Raw genomic sequence first — 19,939 nt, 5'->3', positions numbered from 1 at the left:
CTCCTCCTCTCCTATTTATAGGACAGAGAAGATTTTTTTATTTATAGGATGTTGAGAAATTTTTTTTTATGAATATATAATTTCATCTTTCATTTATTATTGTATTGATTTTGTTTCCATGAGGTATAATATATATTAAATAGGGATAAAGTTAAAAAGTTGTTGAATTTTAAATTAGAGTTAATGAAGTTTAAGATTTTTTTTATCTGTGTAAAACATATTGAAAGTGACCTATAAATAGAGCCATAAGAGTATAGTACTAGAAACTTGACTCGCTGATATAAATATGTCACAATGTGTAGTAATTTTTTTCAAAAATATCATAATTAATTTTGAGATTTTACCAAACATTTAATGACACTCGAAAAGGCAATTTACATTTAATGAAGGGCATGAGAAAAATTTTTAATAAATAAATAAAGCAGACATGGCCACATGAATAGTACTCCTCCGGTCCTAATTATAAGACCCAATTGACTTATTTGAGGAGATTAAGGAAGCAAGTTAAGTTGGTTATTTATAATAAATAAGTGTTGTTATTTCTAAAATATCTTTGCTAATTAAGTATATTGGCTAAAACTATCATTATTAGAAGGATTATCTTGGAAAAAAATACATAAATATAAGAGAGAAAATGGATTTGGTCTTATAATTAGGACCAAATAAAAAGTCAAATTGGGTCTTATAATAAGGACCGGAGGAGTATTTTTTTTTATATTTAAAATGAAGAAAAGACTTCCTAAGTTTCCTTGTATATGGGAAGCAATAAGGAATGGAGGGATATATTCTAGCACGTTAAATTATTTTTCTTCAATTCACCTTTGAGGAGAAATGGGTAGCTTCTAAAATATGTAAAACATCTTTGAATTTAATTTAACAGTGTTCTGCAATGTAGTGTATAACTTTTTTAACGGATCTATTGAGTTACCGCTCTTGTCCAGTCATCCTATTTATGAGGTCAGAGAAGAAGAAATAATTTTTCTATCCTAATTATAAGTCATGTCATTAATTTTTTATCAAGGTGAAAAAAATGTCATTATTTTTTTTATCATTAGTTTTCCTTTTACTCCTCATTAAATGATAATATGCTATTCTAAAATTTGCGTTTTGGATATGTCAGTATCGTGGAATATCTGTGAGACATTTTTTTTTGGGATGTGATTTTGTTGTCCCATTTCTTTCTTTAAATGCAGCTGTGTGTTCATGGAGATGGTCGTATTTTGTATTAAGGACCAAAGAAAACTTTTAGAAAGCATTTTATATTGAGAATCGAAAAGAGTATAATGCAAAATTTATACCAAAGTCCAAATATGTAAATCATGATAAAATTAAGTTACCATTTTTTTTTCTTCAATGTAATATAATGTGCGAGATTCCAGTTGAGTTCGTTGCCTAATTCATTTTCTCTAGTAAAATTATATATTGCCTTGGCATTTATGCACGCAGAGGATGGGTTAGGTGATGTAGAATATTTCCTCCGATCATTTGTGTAGATAGGAGTTGTCTGTACTAACGGGAATTAAATCTAGCAAAAGGAGCTAGTTTCTCACAATATAGCAAACTAATATTTGAATCCTTGTTGGGAGAGATGCCTATATTTAGTACTCAATAGTACCTTAAATAAGATTACCTACAATAAAAGGATACCTGTACTTTAAGGGAAAAAGATATGAGTAATATCTTGATTCTTATGATCTTAAATATAAATTACATTGTAAGAACTGTTGGAGCATTGATTACTTTATTTTAAATACATATATTTCTAATTTTCAATGAGAAGACAGTGAAAGTATATATTTGTGGAATTTAGGGTATTTACTAGGAATATATATACTACCTCATATCCTTAATAGCTAAATGACTAATTTTAAAAGATTAAAAAAATTAGTTAAATTTGTTATTTATAATAAATGTGTATTGACTTCTTTTAATTATCGTTATTCAATTATGCATATTGGAACTATACTTTGGTGGAAATATCTTACAATCAATAACAATATTTTTAAAGACATATTATAAATTTGAAAGATAAAATAGATTGATGTTTTATATTTAGGACCCTTAACTAACTCTTATATTTTAGACCAAAAGAAGTATTTTTTTTGGGTCAAAAGATATATATATTCATTAATTCAAAAAATAGGGTTATCTTTTCGCAGTTTAAACCTTGCACAGGCCAAAGAAAAAGAAAAAACGGGCATCATGATGGGTTTTCCTAAAATGACCCGACCCAACTCAAATTTGAATTAACTGAAAGTAATTAATAAATTGTCAAAAAAATAAATGTTATAATTTGAACCGATACCATTTGTATATGTCTTGTACAATTAGTAAACCATTTAATCAAAGCATTAAGTAACTGCTCCGTCCATCCTATTTTTTATTAGTATTATTTCCTGGGCCATGAACACAACAAAAGGTTGACTAAATTAGAATTGGAAATTTTAACAAAATATTTATTAATATATATCCACCAAACCACTATAACCTAAAAAGATGCACACAATTAGTTAAAGAAATAAGTATTTGTCATTATATTATTGATTCCTTCCCAGAAGCAAAAGGATTGATTAAGGAAAAGTAGAAAATACGTAACTAACATTAGAATGAACTAAAAATCTACAATAATGGATTCAAATATAAACACTCCCTAACCAAAAAGAGAAAAATAACAATCCCTTTTGTTCACCGCCACTTTTTTTTTTTTTACACACAAAGATCAAAGCAGAAAAAATGTAACAAAAAATGGCTTATAATATATATAAACATGTGTGTGTGTGTGTGTGTGTAACAACCAACCGGTGCTAGTGGGGGCACATAGTACAATCACATCATAGACAGGATTTGAAGATTTTGAGTGCTGGAGACAGTAAGCTTTCAACAACATTAACCTTTGTTTGGTTCAAATTCTGAGTAACCCCACTTTGTGCAATATACAATTATACATACTTTAATAATTTGTTTTAATTTTCAGATTAAAGTCCAAGCTCACTCATTTAGATTTAGTGGACTCTTTCTTCGTTATTCTATAACCAAAAACATACTTAATTAAAGCATATTTAAGGCGTGGGGGAATCTTTTTTATTTCTTCCCTACCTTAATTAACAAAATAGTTTTCATTTACTCCACATATCTTAACTTGTCCCTGCCCTCCTCTATGATTGGCTTTTCTCCACTGCTATGTGGTGTTATTGTTTCGTCAGCAAACTTAATGGATGATGCAGAAAATTTTATCTTTTAAATAATACTCTCCTAATCTTAAATATAAAGCTCATTTTATAATATATTTAAGAGCAGGAGAGTATATAAACATGATAGCCGCCAGTTTGGCAGCCAAACAGGTTGACCTGTATATGTAAATATATGTTTCGTTTAGCGTGAACTGGGAAGGTACGAGATTGCTTCGTTGGTTTTTGGAATCACATCGTTCTCTTTCTGCTACGTGAAGTCAGGGACTTAAAAAGGAGGGATCATTTGGATAAGACCATAAGAATTATAACTATTGAGCAGTCAAACGCAGCCCCCTTGTTATATATGTATGTCACGCTTACTAGTACAAATCTCCAAGGTACCAAGTCTTAGATTTGGAAGAAAGTTGCTGGTCAGGAAAAAAGATTTGGAAGAAAGTTAGGCTGCTTTGTAGAAATTCATCATATCAATATACTCCTCCGATCCTTAATATAAGACCCATTTAACTAATTTGATTAGATTAATGAAGTTAGGTAAGTTAGTTAATTGTAATAAATATGACACGTTTTTCCTAAAACACCATAATCATCTTTCTCAATACCCCCTCTCCTTCTTCTACTTGATTATAATTGAGGGAGTATCCATAGGGGTAATTTAGGGATTATTGATAAATATGAGAAATGGGTCTTATATTTAGGACCAAAACTAACTCAATAATTGGGTCCTATATTAAGGATCGGAGGAGTAAAACAAAAAATACATAACACATGAAATAATATGACTGCCAACTTTAGAGGTTAACGTAAGTGGTAGAGACTGTCATCCCTTTAAAAACTGATTAGGAGTTTGAATATTAATTTTTATTCGTAGTACAGTCCTAATTAAGTAGGAGGAAATTAAGGATACTTTTGGTTTGTCCTAAGAAAAAGAAATAACATGACTCATTTCTTACCACATAGTGCAATTATGACAAGATATTCATAAAATAAATATTATTTTGAAAACTGAAACATTTTATTAAGATTTAATTTCTTCAATTTATCATAAATATGTATATCGAAAAGTGCTTCTGTATTCTTACAAACAACTTTTATGATTCTCTTGCTTCTTTTTTTTTTTTTTTTAAACTTGCAAAGTTGGAAAATTTTTATTGGATGTCTGAAGCCTTAATTTATGAGGGTGTATCATGGGAGGCGGCGACTACGATGGGAAGAAATTAATATACTTATGCTGTGTAAAAAGCATATTATAAAACTCACAACGTTAAGCAGTAGCTTTGATAAATACTAGGATTATATTATAGCCGTGCCTATTAAAAAAAATTACGGTGCGTAATTATTAAATTTTCAGAACAAAACATCCGAAATTTTGGCAGAAGAGTAACATGAAATATCAAAACATATATTGGAATTTTTAAAAAAAAAATACTGAATATACATGCAGATGTAGACATTGGCACATTAAGGGTGTGTTTGGATGAAACCAAACCGTGGTTTGGAAAAGTGATTCTGGAGAATAGATTCTGGAAAAAATAGATTCTGTGAAGAATAGATTTTGTAAAAAAGTGATTCTGAGAAGTGAGAGTGTTTGGATAGTTGTTATCAGAAGCACTTTTTATATATACAAATTACTAAAAAAAAGACATAAGTTAATATGATAATTACAGAAAAAATAGATTTTATGATATATTTTAATTTGAAGAAATAAAATTGTTAATAATATGTTTTTTACCAACATAATTAATAATACATAAGATAATATAATTAATAAATAATTAATGTCTATATATATTTATAAAATATAAGATTAAATATATTTATAAAAAAATATGTTTATAAAAAAAATAACAAGATACATATCATATAGGCCCTCATACTCTCCCTTTTTTCTCCAAAAACAAAAAAATTTTGCTTTTTCCAAAACCATGGTTTTGGAGTCAAAACCATGGTTTTGACCCAAAACCATGGTTTTGGTTTTTGGAGAGGCTGTTTGGGTAGCATTTTCCCCAAACCATGGTTTGGGTCCCCAAACCATGGTTTGGGGTGCTATCCAAACAGAGCGTTGGACTGCCAGATTCGTGGTCATATTAATTACACGACATAATGGATCGGTGCCCCTGGCCCCTTTTTAAAGATGTGCGTGCAATAATGCACTACAAGATATTTTTTTATTGGGAAAATCCAAAAAACTACCTATGAAATTTTAAAATTTTAAATAAAAAATCACCACAAAATATATTGGTATTTGCTTTTTAAATGTAGTTTATTACTATTAAAGTGTAGTAAATAAAACTAATTTAAAATTTTAAAATTCAAGAGGTATTTTTTTTAGAACTCTCTTCTTTTTTTTCATCGCCAAAATAATATCTATAAATATCTATACTTGTTAAGTGCCCGTGCTGGTGCTGCTAACAAATCTTGCTGAAGAGATAAAGCGCAGTTACATAATTTTTATATTTTGAAAGGGATTAGTCATTTGCTGCTTGATGAGGAATATTCTCAGTACATAAAAATATATACTCCTCCGGTCCTTAATATAAGACCCATTTAACTAATTTGATTAGATTAATGAAGTTAGGTAAGTTAGTTAATTGTAATAAATATGACACGTTTTTCCTAAAACACCATAATCATCTTTCTCAATACCCCCTCTCCTTCTTCTACTTGATTATGATTAAGGGAGTATCCATAGGGGTAATTTAGGGATTATTGATAAATATGAGAAATGGGTCTTATATTTAGGACCAAAACTAACTCAATAATTGGGTCCTATATTAAGGACCGGAGGAGTATATATTAGGTGATCATTGGGGGAAAGATTAATTGATGATGAGGAATTAATTTTAATATATTTAATTAAAGTAAAGTATACAATTTACAACTAACAACTTCATCAAAAATCATTAAGCTAGGAGTCTATGATCGATTTTCATTTGAGACTATCTCAAAATAAACGATAAGGCCCTGGCATGGTAATGAGAAATCATGCTTCTCTCTTTCTATAAATGTTTACATTATTTTTTTTATGTATTTTAAAATAAATCCAAATTTTTTTAACAAGATTAAATGCGTATATAAAATTGGGTTCCTAGTTAATTAGTAGTTACTGTACAAATACTGTTTCCACTGAAACTTAATTAATGCATTTTTAAAAGCATTGCGTGTTAGTTGCATAGTATCTATTCTAAAATATATATGTATAATAAAAATCATATTAAATTCCCATGGTTTTATGGTGCTGTTGTATTTTAAAAAATAATATATATTGCAAAAATGCTACTTAAAATATATTTTTTTAAATATATTGAAAATAATTTGATTCATTAACCATTTTATATAGGGTTAAGGTGTATACAGTAGCCCAAAGTATTTTCTCAGAAGCATCCAATACCCTAAAATATTCTGTGGTACAATCAACACCTTGAAATATTTTTTTAAGTACATCTGGCACTTTGAAGTATTTTTTTGATACATTCAACATTCTAAGGTCCCGTTTGGAACAAAACATTAAAATAAAGGATAAGGACAACGATTGCAATTGAAAAAAATTATTAAAAAAATATTTAGTATGATTAATTAACTGTTACACAGAATTACACAAACCTATCTATGTGGGATTAGGGAGTACTTACATGGGATTAGACAAACCCATCCATATGGGATTACGAAGTACCATGTCATGATACTCTCTAATCCCATATGAATGGATTTGTCTAATCCCATGTAATTTTCTTAATCTCAATCCCAATCCTTACCCCTCATTTTTAATGTTTTATACCAAACAAGACCTACAGCATTTCTTTTAGATGCATTCAGTATTTAAAAATATCTTTTGGTGCATCTAGCAAGAGGCCAAAAAATTATCTAGGGTGCTGATATTTAAAAAAAATAGTTCAAAGTGCTTAACGTAGTTTAACCCTTATACATATTACCAAAACTCTTTTGATGCTGGACCAAATGCATAGGCTTTGGAGTCCAATTCAAATCGAAATTGGAATTGGCCGTACGATTATTTTCATAAAATCTACAGTGAACAAGCATATACAGTATTAATGGTGGAAATAGATGACAATATTAATCCCTTAAGGAAAAGAAAGGGCATGATGAGACGACCATAGTCCATAGTATTGCCGAAAGAATATGAAACCATGTTCTACAGAAATAAATTATCAATATTAAACTAAGCTCATGGATATTGTTAATGTTAAAAAAATTTAGATCTTTTATCGTCATACTCTAATAAATTAAAATATAACAAATGAGAAAACATCCTGCATATACTTGTATTATTATTTTTCCTACATGTGATTGACTTTGCTATACATAAGGCATTGAGTTTGAAATTTTTGAAATATGAAGGGAAATAATTAAGGCAAGTTGGGGAATTAGAAGACGAAAATTGTGAAATAAGAATACGCATCTTTTTTTGTTTGGTGAATAAGAATTCATATCTTTTGGTAGATGAAGACTTCCATTTCGAGCGTTCCCCATTGGTCAACATTTTTTTGGGCCATCAAAAATTGGTCAACCCGTGAGAGGAGCGTGCGCACTTTAAACTACACCAACGAAAAGAATCCTCACAGTCACCGCAATTTTCGACTGAATTATAATAATACTTATCTGGTCGTTAATATAAAATTTATTTAACTAATTTAATTAAATTAAAAAAATTAGATAAGTTAGTTAATTATAAGAAATATGACATGTTTTTCTTAAAATATTATGAGCATCTTTTTTAATATCCTCCCTCCATATTCTACTTAATTATGGTTGAAGGAGTATTAATAGGAGTAGTTTAAAAAAAATGATAAATATGATAAATAGATCTTATATTTAAAATAAAAATCAACTCAATAATTAGGTCCCATATTAAGAACCGGAAGAGTACTACATACGTGTCACTCCTGACACATGCATATATTGTAAAAATTATTATTCATTTTCAATAAGACAAAAATTTAGATCAAATTATTTATATCCATCACATATGCTTTTTATATCATACTTTTTCATGTGAGATTTTTATTTTATCAATGTGCATTTTTATTTTAACAAAAGTTCAATTTGATTGGAGAAGTTGATGTTAATAAAAATCAACATTATTTGACAAAAAAAAATTTTGGTGACATATTTAACAAAAATGTTGTTTGCCTTCATTTGCAACTCAATATTTCATAAATTAGAAATTCACATTTAATATATAAAAAAAAAGCAAATGAAAACTCTTAATATGTGAAATTATAATTTGGGACACTCAATTTGAAAAATGACAAATAAATACCCGGTCTCATATTACAAATATGAAATTTTAGTGAAATATCTGAAATACCCTTCAACCAAGTCATGATTTGGTCTGCTGAAATTGTCATTCACTAAAGTGAATTTGTTATTTTTTACAGTTAACTTATCATTTGGCATACCCTCAACCAAGTTGTGATTTGGTTTATTAAAGTTATTATTCGCTAAAGTGAACTTCTCATTTTCTATAGTTAACTTGTCACTTGGTTAAAGAGTATTTTAAATATTTTACTAAGATTTCATATTTGTAATATCAGATCGGGTTTTTATTTGTTGTTTCTCAAACTAAGAGTTTCAAATTATAATTTCATATAGTAAGAGTCTTTATTTACTGTTTTCGTTGATATAAATTTTCGTAGAGTCGAGAAAATAGGTCGAACCCGTTAGGCCGGCCTGTTTATATCATGAAATTATAAAGGTCGGGTTTGATATTTTTCTTTTTAAATAAAAAATAAACTCTAGAGAGCTGGCCCTGGAAGGCCAAGGGTTTAAAAAGGCCAACCCCGGAGGGCCGCGGGCCGGCCTTTTTAAGTCATTTTATAATTTTTTTTGTTTTTTAAATTTTTTATATAATTTTAATATTATTAATTTTTTATATTGTTAACAATATTTCAAATATTTAGTTATTATTATCATTTTAAAATTAAATTTAGTGTTAGACAATAATTTATTCAATTAAATTTTTAAAAAAGGGTTAATTTGGACTTTAATAATGATTTGATTTATATTATATGCGTTGATATTTTTAAACTATATATATATTTGATAATAGAGTATTTTTATACTTATATAACTTGTGATTCTATAATTTGAATTATAAATTCATGAGTTTCAACAATAATGTTTCTCATATTAAAGTAAAATAATAGCTAGATTGTACAATTTAAAAGTAAAATTCTTATAAAGAAGAAAAACTTAATATTTTTATTACGAAAGAAAAGCATACTTATAAAGAAGAGTAATTAATTATAGTGATGATGAAATTTCAAAAGATTAATGATAGTGTTTATTTATTGCACAATTGCACTATAAATAAAACTTTTGGATATTGTTATCTTGTTAATGAATGTTTTAGATATTCTTGAATGTTTATGGATATTTATATATGATGATATTTTATATTTGTGACTTAGTTTTATTTATATTTATGTCTTTTATTTAATAATTTCATTGGTTTATTTTTATTTTTTTATAAAAGTTATGATAAATATAAAAAATAGTTTTTTTTTCAAACGGGCCAAAAACCCGCGGGCCGGCCCTGAGCCCTGTAGCTTAAGGGCCGGGCCTAGCAAATTGGGATATTTTTAAAACTTCAATCCTGGAGAGTTGGTCCTTTTAAGCCCGTCAGCCCTGGAGGGCCGGGCCGGCCCTGATTTCCATCTCTACCGTTTCCTAACCAAAAAAAGAAAAAAAACTCCTTTTGGTTCAACTTATAAGATTTTAGTATAAATTACAAATAAAAGTTTATAATTAAAATCAGAAGAGGTAGTAGTTACTTGATAATGATAATCATCAACACATACCGCGTTAATGACAAATTATAAATATTCTAACTCTTTTTTTTTTAATTATATTCTTTTGATTCTAGTTCAATGACACATATTAATATATTATATTCTTTTGATTCTAGTTACAATTTTTTGATAACATGCTTTCACTGAAGCTAAAAAAATATTTAATTTTATTAGTTTTATTTTTATTTAATATATTTTGATATATACATTTCAATAAAATATTAGTATACAAACAATAATAAATATAGGGTAAAATAATATATTAAAAATTTAATGACGCGGCTCTCTATTTTATGAAGAAGATGAAAAGAGTATCAAGTGCAGTTACATGCGCGCGCGTGTGTGGGTATGGGTATATGCAGTTACACCAGGAGTGTTTGGTAGCATTTAAAAATACTTTTTAAAAATATTTTTTTATAAAATGAAACAAATTTTTTACATATTTATTTTATATGCTGTAAAAGTATTTTTAAAACTATGGTTTTGATTTCATCCAAACACTCTTTTACTCTCACACAATTTATTCAAGGTGATTTGAATATGAACGAAAGAAAAGGACGACACCTGGCTCAACACTAACAGTTTGCCCACGCAAAAACGACACCGTGAGAACGAAAGAGTCAAAGTCTTGACCGCGGGAGGAGACCGTTTCAACCTTGAAGTTTCACACCAGGCAAAGTCAAATTCAGTTTCAGCAAGCAACTCAGGCACCGGCCTCCAAAACGACAGCCCACTTGGAAACCCCTTCTCGTTCTTCCTTCCACACCTGCACCGACCAATAAAATAATTTCAATTAAATTTATAATTTTTGTAATAATTTAATTAGATGACCGAAACGACAATGGAGTTGGAAACGACATTTTCCTGCCAGACCTGAAATGGACTAGAAGCACTAACACCGCCCAAGATTTTTGATCGGGACTCCCCTGCATTATGAATCACAATGTTATTTACATCTTTTATAAAGTGAATTATTAATATTCTGATCTTATACTAAAATAAAATGATTGATATAATACATTCTAGTTGGTAATTTAAAAAGTCGTTGTCTTAACGAACTGAAATATCAATAATTGTCTCATAAGGATTCTTATCTCATTCTTTTCAATTTTTAATCGGGTTTATTTTATTAAATGAAATTCACATCGGAAAAAAAAAATATTAAATGAAATAAGAAAAACATTAAAAAAATTACTATTAAAACTGTGCAAAACTCTCAATCTCTATATATAATATGTGTAAATAATTTTCTCACCATTCAAAGCTTTATATTTAACTTGGAGGGCATTTGGACCAAAACAAACAAACTTGGGGACAAAAAATACGACTCTCCTAATTAAATTTACAGTACATACAAAAGTTGGGAATTAAATTTCTAATCACTTGCTCAACAATAAGATCCGTTATCACTTCATCAATTTGAATTTGTACATAATGCTTAAGCTTCATTCTTATTGATAAAAAAACTTTAAACTTCATTATTTTTTCTCGATAATGCCTTTAGATTTTTAAGTAAAAAGGTATATTTTGATATGAACTAAAGTTCCAACGTATATAAAGAAAAACTATAAACTACTATCTCCAGTCCTAATTATAAGAATCAGTTGATTAATTTGAGGAGATTAAGGAAGTAAATTGAGTTAGTTATTTGTCTTAAATAGGTGTTATCTTTCCTAAAATATCCTTGCTAATCAAATGTATTGACTAGAACTATCATTGTTAGAAGGACTACTTTGAAAAAAAATGTATAAATATAAGAGATAAAGTGGATTGGGGTCTTATATTTAAGATCAAAATAAAAGTCAAATAGGGTCTTATATTAAGGATCGGGGCTAGTATAAACTATAAACTATAAACTTGCAAGGCTTATAGTTTTTCTTACGTTGGAACCTCAGTTGATATCAAAATATACCTTTTTATACTAATAAATAAATAAAAAGTGAAGTAAGTAATTGCATGGAGTGATATAGGCAAAATTCAAAGGTAAGGAAAATGGAATATAGAAGTGAGAGATTATTTGCAAAATAGAGAGCATAAAATTCACATGGATGAATGAATTCAACTATGATTGGAGTGCTGGGGGCAGATATGATGATGGGGAATATGCTAAAAGCAATGTGCGGAGGGGGAGAAATGCGCAAATTCCAAATTGGACGATATATGTGGGAGAAAGGGCCATTCCCACTTTCTAATGCTGCATCATTATTGGCTGAATTCATGTGCTCAATTTCTGGTTGGCTCTTCCTTCTCCTTTCTTGGGGACCAATCTTCATCTTCTAGAATTTGACAACTTTTAAATAAAATGTCACTAAAATGATTGCCTTAGGCCTTGGTTTTTCTAACTCCAGCTACATTATCAAGAGCGTATTGTCATAATTCCTATATCAGAAGGGTTGCTGTGAGTGTGAGATCTTATAAAAGCTTAAGTTTTCTAACTTCAACAGCTAGTTTCGAGGTGTGATTTATTAACACGTGGTTCATTTGCAAAAGAAATCCTGAAATCCCCTTCTTCCCCTTAGTATCTTCTCCAATTTCTTGTTTTTTTTTTTAAAATGAATGGGGAAGAAATTGATAGTTTGAAGTTATAAACGAGATTAGATCAATGATGGTCTTTCAAAACTAGTTAGGGACGTTGCTATGGCTCTTACTGGGACACCAAGTGTTGATATTTAGGTGTCATGTTGATTGATCCTCCCACATGTCACAGGTTCGAGACGTTTATGTGTGAAGCAGATTAAGTGGAGTAGGATTACAAAGTTGACAAGCTCTTCAAACCATACATACGTACCACTTGCCAGCCTTGTTTGCACCAGAAAAACGTGGGAGCCAATTAGGCTTCCAACATTTCAAGCCAATTTCCTGCATTCCCTACCGACCACAACAATGGTAAACACTACTAACTTTTGGCCTTCAATTATGACATGGTGCCCCAAATCAAGCTCACCCCCACCTTTTCATTATGACGCCTGTGCATGTGTGACTGAAGAGTGAGAAGTCATAACTGGCATAATGGACACGCCCAGAAACACACAAAAAGAAATAAAAATCTGCTTCTAAATATAAGAACTTAATTCACATTATCTCTTGTACTTATTATTTTTTTCAAATTAATTGACTTGATAAATAATCTAGTATTATACACAAGTATTTTAAGAATCATACTGCATTTGTTATAATTAATTAATTTCATTTTTAATATATTCAAATTAATTAAATAGTTTCTAAACACATGTTGAAGGTGGTCAATCAATACCTAACAATAGAATTGTAGACCACATAAATAGCGGGAAAAAATCTAATTGAAAAGGGGAAGAGAGTAACAGAATTAGAGAAGAAGATGTAGAAATAATGGGTGACAGTGAAAGGAGGGTTGGAAGAAATCACGTGAAGGTCATGCGGTTTTGTAAAACCAAGCAGCCCAAAGCCCACATCGTTTAATGCATCCTTATTGTTTCCATCCTTTTTTGACCCAAAAATATTTTGTCATTCTATTTATTGTTTGATATTTATCGTCTACAGACGGGATTTTATAATTAAGACATGAGGTAATATAATATAAATTTCATAGTACCCCGTATATTGCTCAGATTCCATAAAAAATATTTTATGACTCCTTTGGTTCAATAATAAATACATATATTTATTACGATCTTATTATTATTATTATTTGACAAACATGGACATTACGAGATGGGAACCAAAGAAAATGGCCTCATTTTTGTTTCTGCACAATACACATCCATTGTTTTAAAGGGCTAAGACATATTATTATTTTTATTATTATTATACTCTTAATTTTACGAACTTTAATTATGACGTAACAGAGATGATTACGTAGAGAATAGATTAAATAAACTAAAAACATATTAAGGAATTTTAAAAAGATTTTAACATATACTTATTTTTTTCAATCAAAACTTCAAAGCACGCATTAGAAAATTACAAAGGATAATTAAAATGCTTAGTCGTGGTCATCAAGAAACACGTTAGCTGGTGTTCGTGATTATAATATTGGTATCTAATTAAACCCATGAGATAATTATTGTTTATTAGTGGTGATATCAGTGCCACCTACCTCTGGTGCTTTGCCGGTGGACATATTGACCACGTAATTCTTCAATATATCTCCATCTCAAATAAAAAAAGAACGAATTTTCCAAAATAATTTTAATACTTTTTTTGAAAAAATAAGAAAATTGATTTCATTTTATACCCGTGAACCTCTGATTTTAAATATAAAATTTATTTTGTAGTGTAACTTAACCTTTAACAGCAACTCGTAAAAATTAAATTTTCAGCAGTCACTTTTTAAAGATATTACTGAAGGCCAGCGATTCTAGAAAGTCATCACCAAAATTATCTATCGCGGTTAGAGATGAGACTTTTGAAAATCATTGCTGAAAGTCTTATTTTCTTGTAATAATCACCATGCTCACACCACTATACAAATGACGAATAAATGTATACATTATTAAAATATATCAGATTATAACTCATTTAACACATTGGATTGACGTGGACTCTGGATCAAATAAAAGAAGGCCAATACCATTAAATAAGATTAATAACTCAAACTTTATAAATAGGGAAAAAAAACGGATAGAAATGTGCCTAACGCAAAAAAAAGAAAGAAAGAAAACGCATAGAAATCTGTTAATTTAATTTAGACCCGCTAACGCACACATATCAAATGATGATATTACACACTAGATAATTCTTAAAAAAAATAAAGGATGATCGCAAAAAATCTATAAACTTAGGGGGTGTTTGGGATTGTATAAAAGTGCTTTTCAAAAAAACTTTTCCATAAAACGAGACAAACTCCTTCACATATTTACTTCGTATACCGTAAAAGTACTTTTAAAACCATGATTTGGTTTCTATCCAAACACTTTTTAAATTCCACCAGTATAATTTAATCCTTAATATATGGCACGGACATCTTCGATCTTTTAAGCACCACAGCCGCCAACAAAAAATTGTTCAAGTTAATCCAATTTACCATACATTTTTAGCCCATTAAGGTTATTGGCCATAACTACACTGTATATAATATATAATATAGCTATTATATCTACCATTATAAAAGTTTGCGGCTATATATACAGTAAACAGCTGGCAAAAAAATATATATACGGTAAAGCATTATTAAAACATTGATTTTCAACCGAATTTATTAACATTAATTCCATTTTTAGGCTGGTTAATTATGTTGTACGCTTGAGTTGTTCAAACTAATTAATTAATTAATTGACTACAGACAACACTAGAATATATATAATGCTTTATCATCTCCAACCTTGTTTGTTCATCCACATTCTTCCATATACTCTAACATGTTAGATCGTGATCATGTGCACGTCACAGACGCAGAGGGTGACGCCATTGATTTATTTTCTTGCCATTTTTTAATTTATTGACTCACTTTTTAATAGTATGTTCAGCAATCCGTATCACGAATTTCTAATATGAAATTTTGGTCAGGGAAAATATTTATATTCGATCCCTGATATATGATTAAGACGTGATAAAAAACCTGTCTATTTTATTGATCATGAGCTATTTTTTAGTGACCTATATATCCTATGGATTGCAGATAGCTGAGTATGATGATTTAATATGAAATTTTTGGTAGGGATGATAATATTATTTGCATTATGAACCATCTTTATTTTGATGTGATTACAATAATAACGTAACAAATCAAAGGGACAAAAGATAAGATCCATAGCGCACTTGAAGACAAACCATAGAGTTATTAGGGAGGTCATATTTGGAATATATGCCTGAATGTGTATTTTATATATATGATTCCCCATTTAATTAATTTCCCTCTGATGATTAATCCATTTGCTTTGTATAGTTTGTCTGTCTTTGGCCATATAACAGTTGTCATGTTACTGTTTATAGTTCTGGATTTGGATTATTATTTCTTTATCTATTTTTCAATTTCATCTCTTATTTTCCTAACAAAAAATGTATACTTATTCCTAGATAAATTTAAATTGGCTAAATTGACAAAAATAATCTATTTATACATTTTTTAGGCTTGATACTTAAGCATGTTCAAATATGCTTCTCTCTAAAATTAGACATTATTTCTATTGCATTGAATATGAACATTAAGTCATTATTCATTCATAATTTATAAATAGTGCAGCTGGTTATAAATTTTATATTATAATTTGATGATTAATGAAATCATGTACTCATTTTGTCCTAAATATAAGAACTGATAGAGAGTTTTAATTTTAAATGTAAAGATATCAATCTATTTGTCTTCCAAATTTATAGTTTTTTTAAATATAAATTCTCCTTGTTGATTACACATATTAAAATGAGTTTTCCAAAAGCAAGTAATATATACATGTAAATGATTAATAAGAGTATTTTAGGGAAATCAATACGTAATATTTTAAAAATGACCAACTTAACTAATAATTTTCTTAATTTCTATAAATTAGCAATCTAGTTCCTATATTTAAAATCTAGAGAAGATTAATTAACAAGACCCAAATATAATGAAGTTTGCCTTCGCTTTTCTTCTTGTCATTCACTAATTAAACTAATGTAGTGTGGCATGGAGTTTGATAAACAGTCACAATATTTGCTAGAATTTTCATACACACACAGATAACAAGTCGCAAGATCAGTTGATTCTTCAATTGGAGCACTAACTTTGACTATGATACACTACTTTTGGTCATTAATAGAAGAGATATTTTAATTTTTAATTTAGCCTTATATATGATATCTTAATTTATTTTGTCTCTTATATTTATCTATTTTTTAAAATAATTCTCGCAGTAGTTGCACATGTTAAATATTTCATCAAATGGTAATTCTAACTAATACATTTGATTAGCGAGAATATTTTAAGAAAAATAACACCTATTTATTACAAATAACTAATTTAATTAATTGACTTAATCAATTCAAATTAGTCAGTTACCTCTTATATTAAGAATTTGAGATAGTTTTTGTATTTAAAAAAAAAAGGCTCTTTCAGAGGCCAGTATACCACTATACGACTATACCTATATCTTAAACGATTTTATGTTAATCAAGAAATGAATTTAAAAACCGGAATTACAATGGAATGTTATATAAGGTGCGCCACGGCCCACAAGCAAAAAGCAGGCTTTAACTTTGATGTTCTCAAGATCCCCTATTTTCCAGGATTGGTAAAACGAGAAGAATATTGACAAAGAAAACAATAAGAGTAATTAACTTGAATATGGCCTAGTTAATTACTAGATTAAAGAAATGTGTTCTTTAATTAATTATTATTTTTGTCCAAAACTTGGGTCAGTACTTGAAGAAAATACATTCTCCTATGGATACGCCAAATCAACATACATGTGAAGGTCCTCTGTGATCACGCGTAGATCGGCTCCAAAATGATAGTTATTGTGCAGCAAAAGAAAATAAAATTGAATTCGTATTCTGTTTTACTTTGTTTATTTCAGCTACCAGCCCCATCATGCCAATCAGCGCACTTCGATAATATATTAAACTGTATTTTCATTCCCAAGGCCAAGGAAGCCAAACAAGAATGAAAAACACATGAAGAGATCAAATTAAAACGGTGATTAGTTAATTAGAACAATTGCTACCACTTTTAATTTGATTCTTCTTCTAATTCTTCTCATTACAGTTTCACTGGAATAAGGACGCATGCAAGGAGACCGGAGATTACAGCAAGGCCAACAATATTCTCCAACATCATATTTATAAACACAACTCGATCGAGCTCTATTCTCATATGCTTAGGTTGTCGGATAGAAAAATATACAAATAAGATTAAACTAAAGGCAAGTTTCTAAGAACCTCAAGCTTAGCTTTCTCCCTGCAGTTTCCTTCATTATACACCAGATATCAGTTGTCTAGTCTCAGATTTCAGGAATATACAATAGCCGTCCCTCAAATTTTCTTTTACTCCATGAGCAGATATATATACTCGTTTCAGAAAGGATCAATAATGGGTGACAAAAGCCAAACATGCACGTTCAAAGATTAATGAAAGCTGAGACATATCCGTATTCTGAGAGAACACACGCACACACACACACACACACAGCCTCGTTATGCAGAACATGAAAGAGAGATGGATCACAAGATGAAGATGGTTCGAGGGCGATCTGATCCGAAGCTGTGAGGGTAGACGGAGAAGGTGACGCCAGCAGGAACAGCAAAAGTAGACTCCAAGAAGAGTCTCTGCTGAAAAGCCTCAATGGTGGCGCCGGCTTCCACCATGTCCTTCACCAGATTTCTGTAGTATTCTTTCAGATTTCTGAGCATCCGTCGGTACTGCAACTTCAACCACCTGAGCCTTATCTTCTTCAACATTCTCAGCACAAAAAGCACTCGACGTCGCCCTGGCTTTTTCCCGCCCAGCCTCACCATCTGCACCTTCCGCCGTCGCAACAGGGGAACACCGCGGCGGGGATACCATCGCCAAGCATCGCCGGTGTTCAGATGAGAATCTTTGTGATGATCAAGAGCCATAGGCGAGCATGTGGAGAGGAAAGAGTTTGTGGGTGGGATTTTAAGGAGTGAGGGGGAAAGAGAGAGAAGGTTGACTTATTAATTAGCTAGAAGAAGAGAAAGGCATCTTTTTAGAACAAAGGGAGCCTATGTATGCAGAGGGGTTTGGGACCTACCAAGCTTTCTTGGTATGGAGAGGCTTAGAAGCCTACAAACTTAAGAGATCTTAAGATGGCTGATAAGGAACACTTTCAGCTACACAATAATATAAACTAAAGGATGACAACAAAATGAGATAAACTTTTCTTGGGGTAGAAATGAGATAAACTTTCTGTAAACATTTAATATATTGTTTATCAAAACACCCCTTGTAAGTATCTACAATTGTCCATTTGATCTCTTTCCTTATGCATAGAGGTCTTACGATGGCTTGACAAGGGGGGAGAAAATACACACACATATATATTAAAGTTAATTAGTATAATCTAATATGCTAAGCGAAACATGTTTTTAATTCTTTTTCCATGGTAAGAATAATATATACGTGCTCCAATATGCAAAATTCCCTCGTTTACAAATTTTTGAGTCAGTCTTATTTTTATTCTAATTTAATTTCTATAACACTTTTAATCAAATTATGTAATTCTTTTGATTCTTTATATAAGTCATCGAAAGGAAAGAGAGGTTGATATTGTCCCAAAAAAGAAAAATTCTGCCTTCACCCTTATATAGTTTTTTAAAAGCACTTTTTGTTTTTTCACACACCATATTACACCACTCAGAAAATTACCATAAGATACAATTGGAAGAAAATAACTAATGCAGAGACATATTATAAACATGAAAGAAATTCTAAAAAAGTGTCTTGTAACTAAAATCCAAATATTCCCAAAAAGAAAGCAACAATAACTATCATTTAACTTGTGGCAGCGACCTTCAAGACATGACCAGAGAGGGAGGAGATATATCTTATATAAGCAAGATCCAAGGCAGCAGATTTTGTAACAACAAATTTGACAATAACCTAATGGATTGTTGCGGGGCAGTTAACGTTGTTAAAGAAATGTAGTAAAAAAAAACAAAAACAAAAACAAAAGGCCGAGGAAGGGACCAAGCAATAAGGACTAATTGGAGTAGGGCCATTCATAGGGTTTTGGATTATATATATAATTGGGAATCAGAGGGAGGGCTCACTTCTCACTCTTTCACATGCCGATCGATCCTTTTGTATATTTTGCGTGTTCCACCTTTCATAATTTACTGATCCTCCCCAGACTTGTCACATGCAAACCCACACTCCTCAGTCCTCACACATCCCTCCCTCTATATGTATTATTATTTCACTTCCAATAATAATAATAATATAATATGTTATGAATTCTTGTCTCTCATACATTTATATATATTACTCCTCCGGTCCTAATCCCAATTTTTGAGTTGATTTTGGTCCTA

At 30.0% G+C, this 19,939-nt stretch overlaps 1 protein-coding gene across 1 annotated transcript; it reads right to left on the bottom strand.

Moving 5' to 3' along the window:
- Positions 1–1,750: 1,750 nt before the first annotated feature.
- LOC114739888 (uncharacterized) lies at positions 1,751–18,578 on the bottom strand. The gene is made up of 2 exons (XM_028927991.1): positions 18,077–18,578; positions 1,751–1,762 (listed from the first exon to the last, which is right to left on the bottom strand). The coding sequence occupies exon 1, from the start codon at positions 18,506–18,508 to the stop codon at positions 18,113–18,115; it is 396 nt and encodes a 131-aa protein (XP_028783824.1). The 5' UTR covers positions 18,509–18,578; the 3' UTR covers positions 1,751–1,762; positions 18,077–18,112.
- Positions 18,579–19,939: the final 1,361 nt, after the last annotated feature.

Source organism: Neltuma alba, unplaced genomic scaffold, assembly GCF_004799145.2.
Source record: "Neltuma alba isolate B1F8T4 unplaced genomic scaffold, ASM479914v2 tig00002951_pilon, whole genome shotgun sequence".
Lineage (NCBI taxonomy): Eukaryota > Viridiplantae > Streptophyta > Magnoliopsida > Fabales > Fabaceae > Neltuma > Neltuma alba.
This window is presented reverse-complemented; position numbering and strand designations above follow the sequence as displayed.

Coding starts and splice junctions, on each gene's coding strand:
- LOC114739888 (XM_028927991.1), bottom strand. CDS start 18,508: ATGGCTCTTGATCATCACAAAGATTCTCATCTGAACACCGGCGATGCT.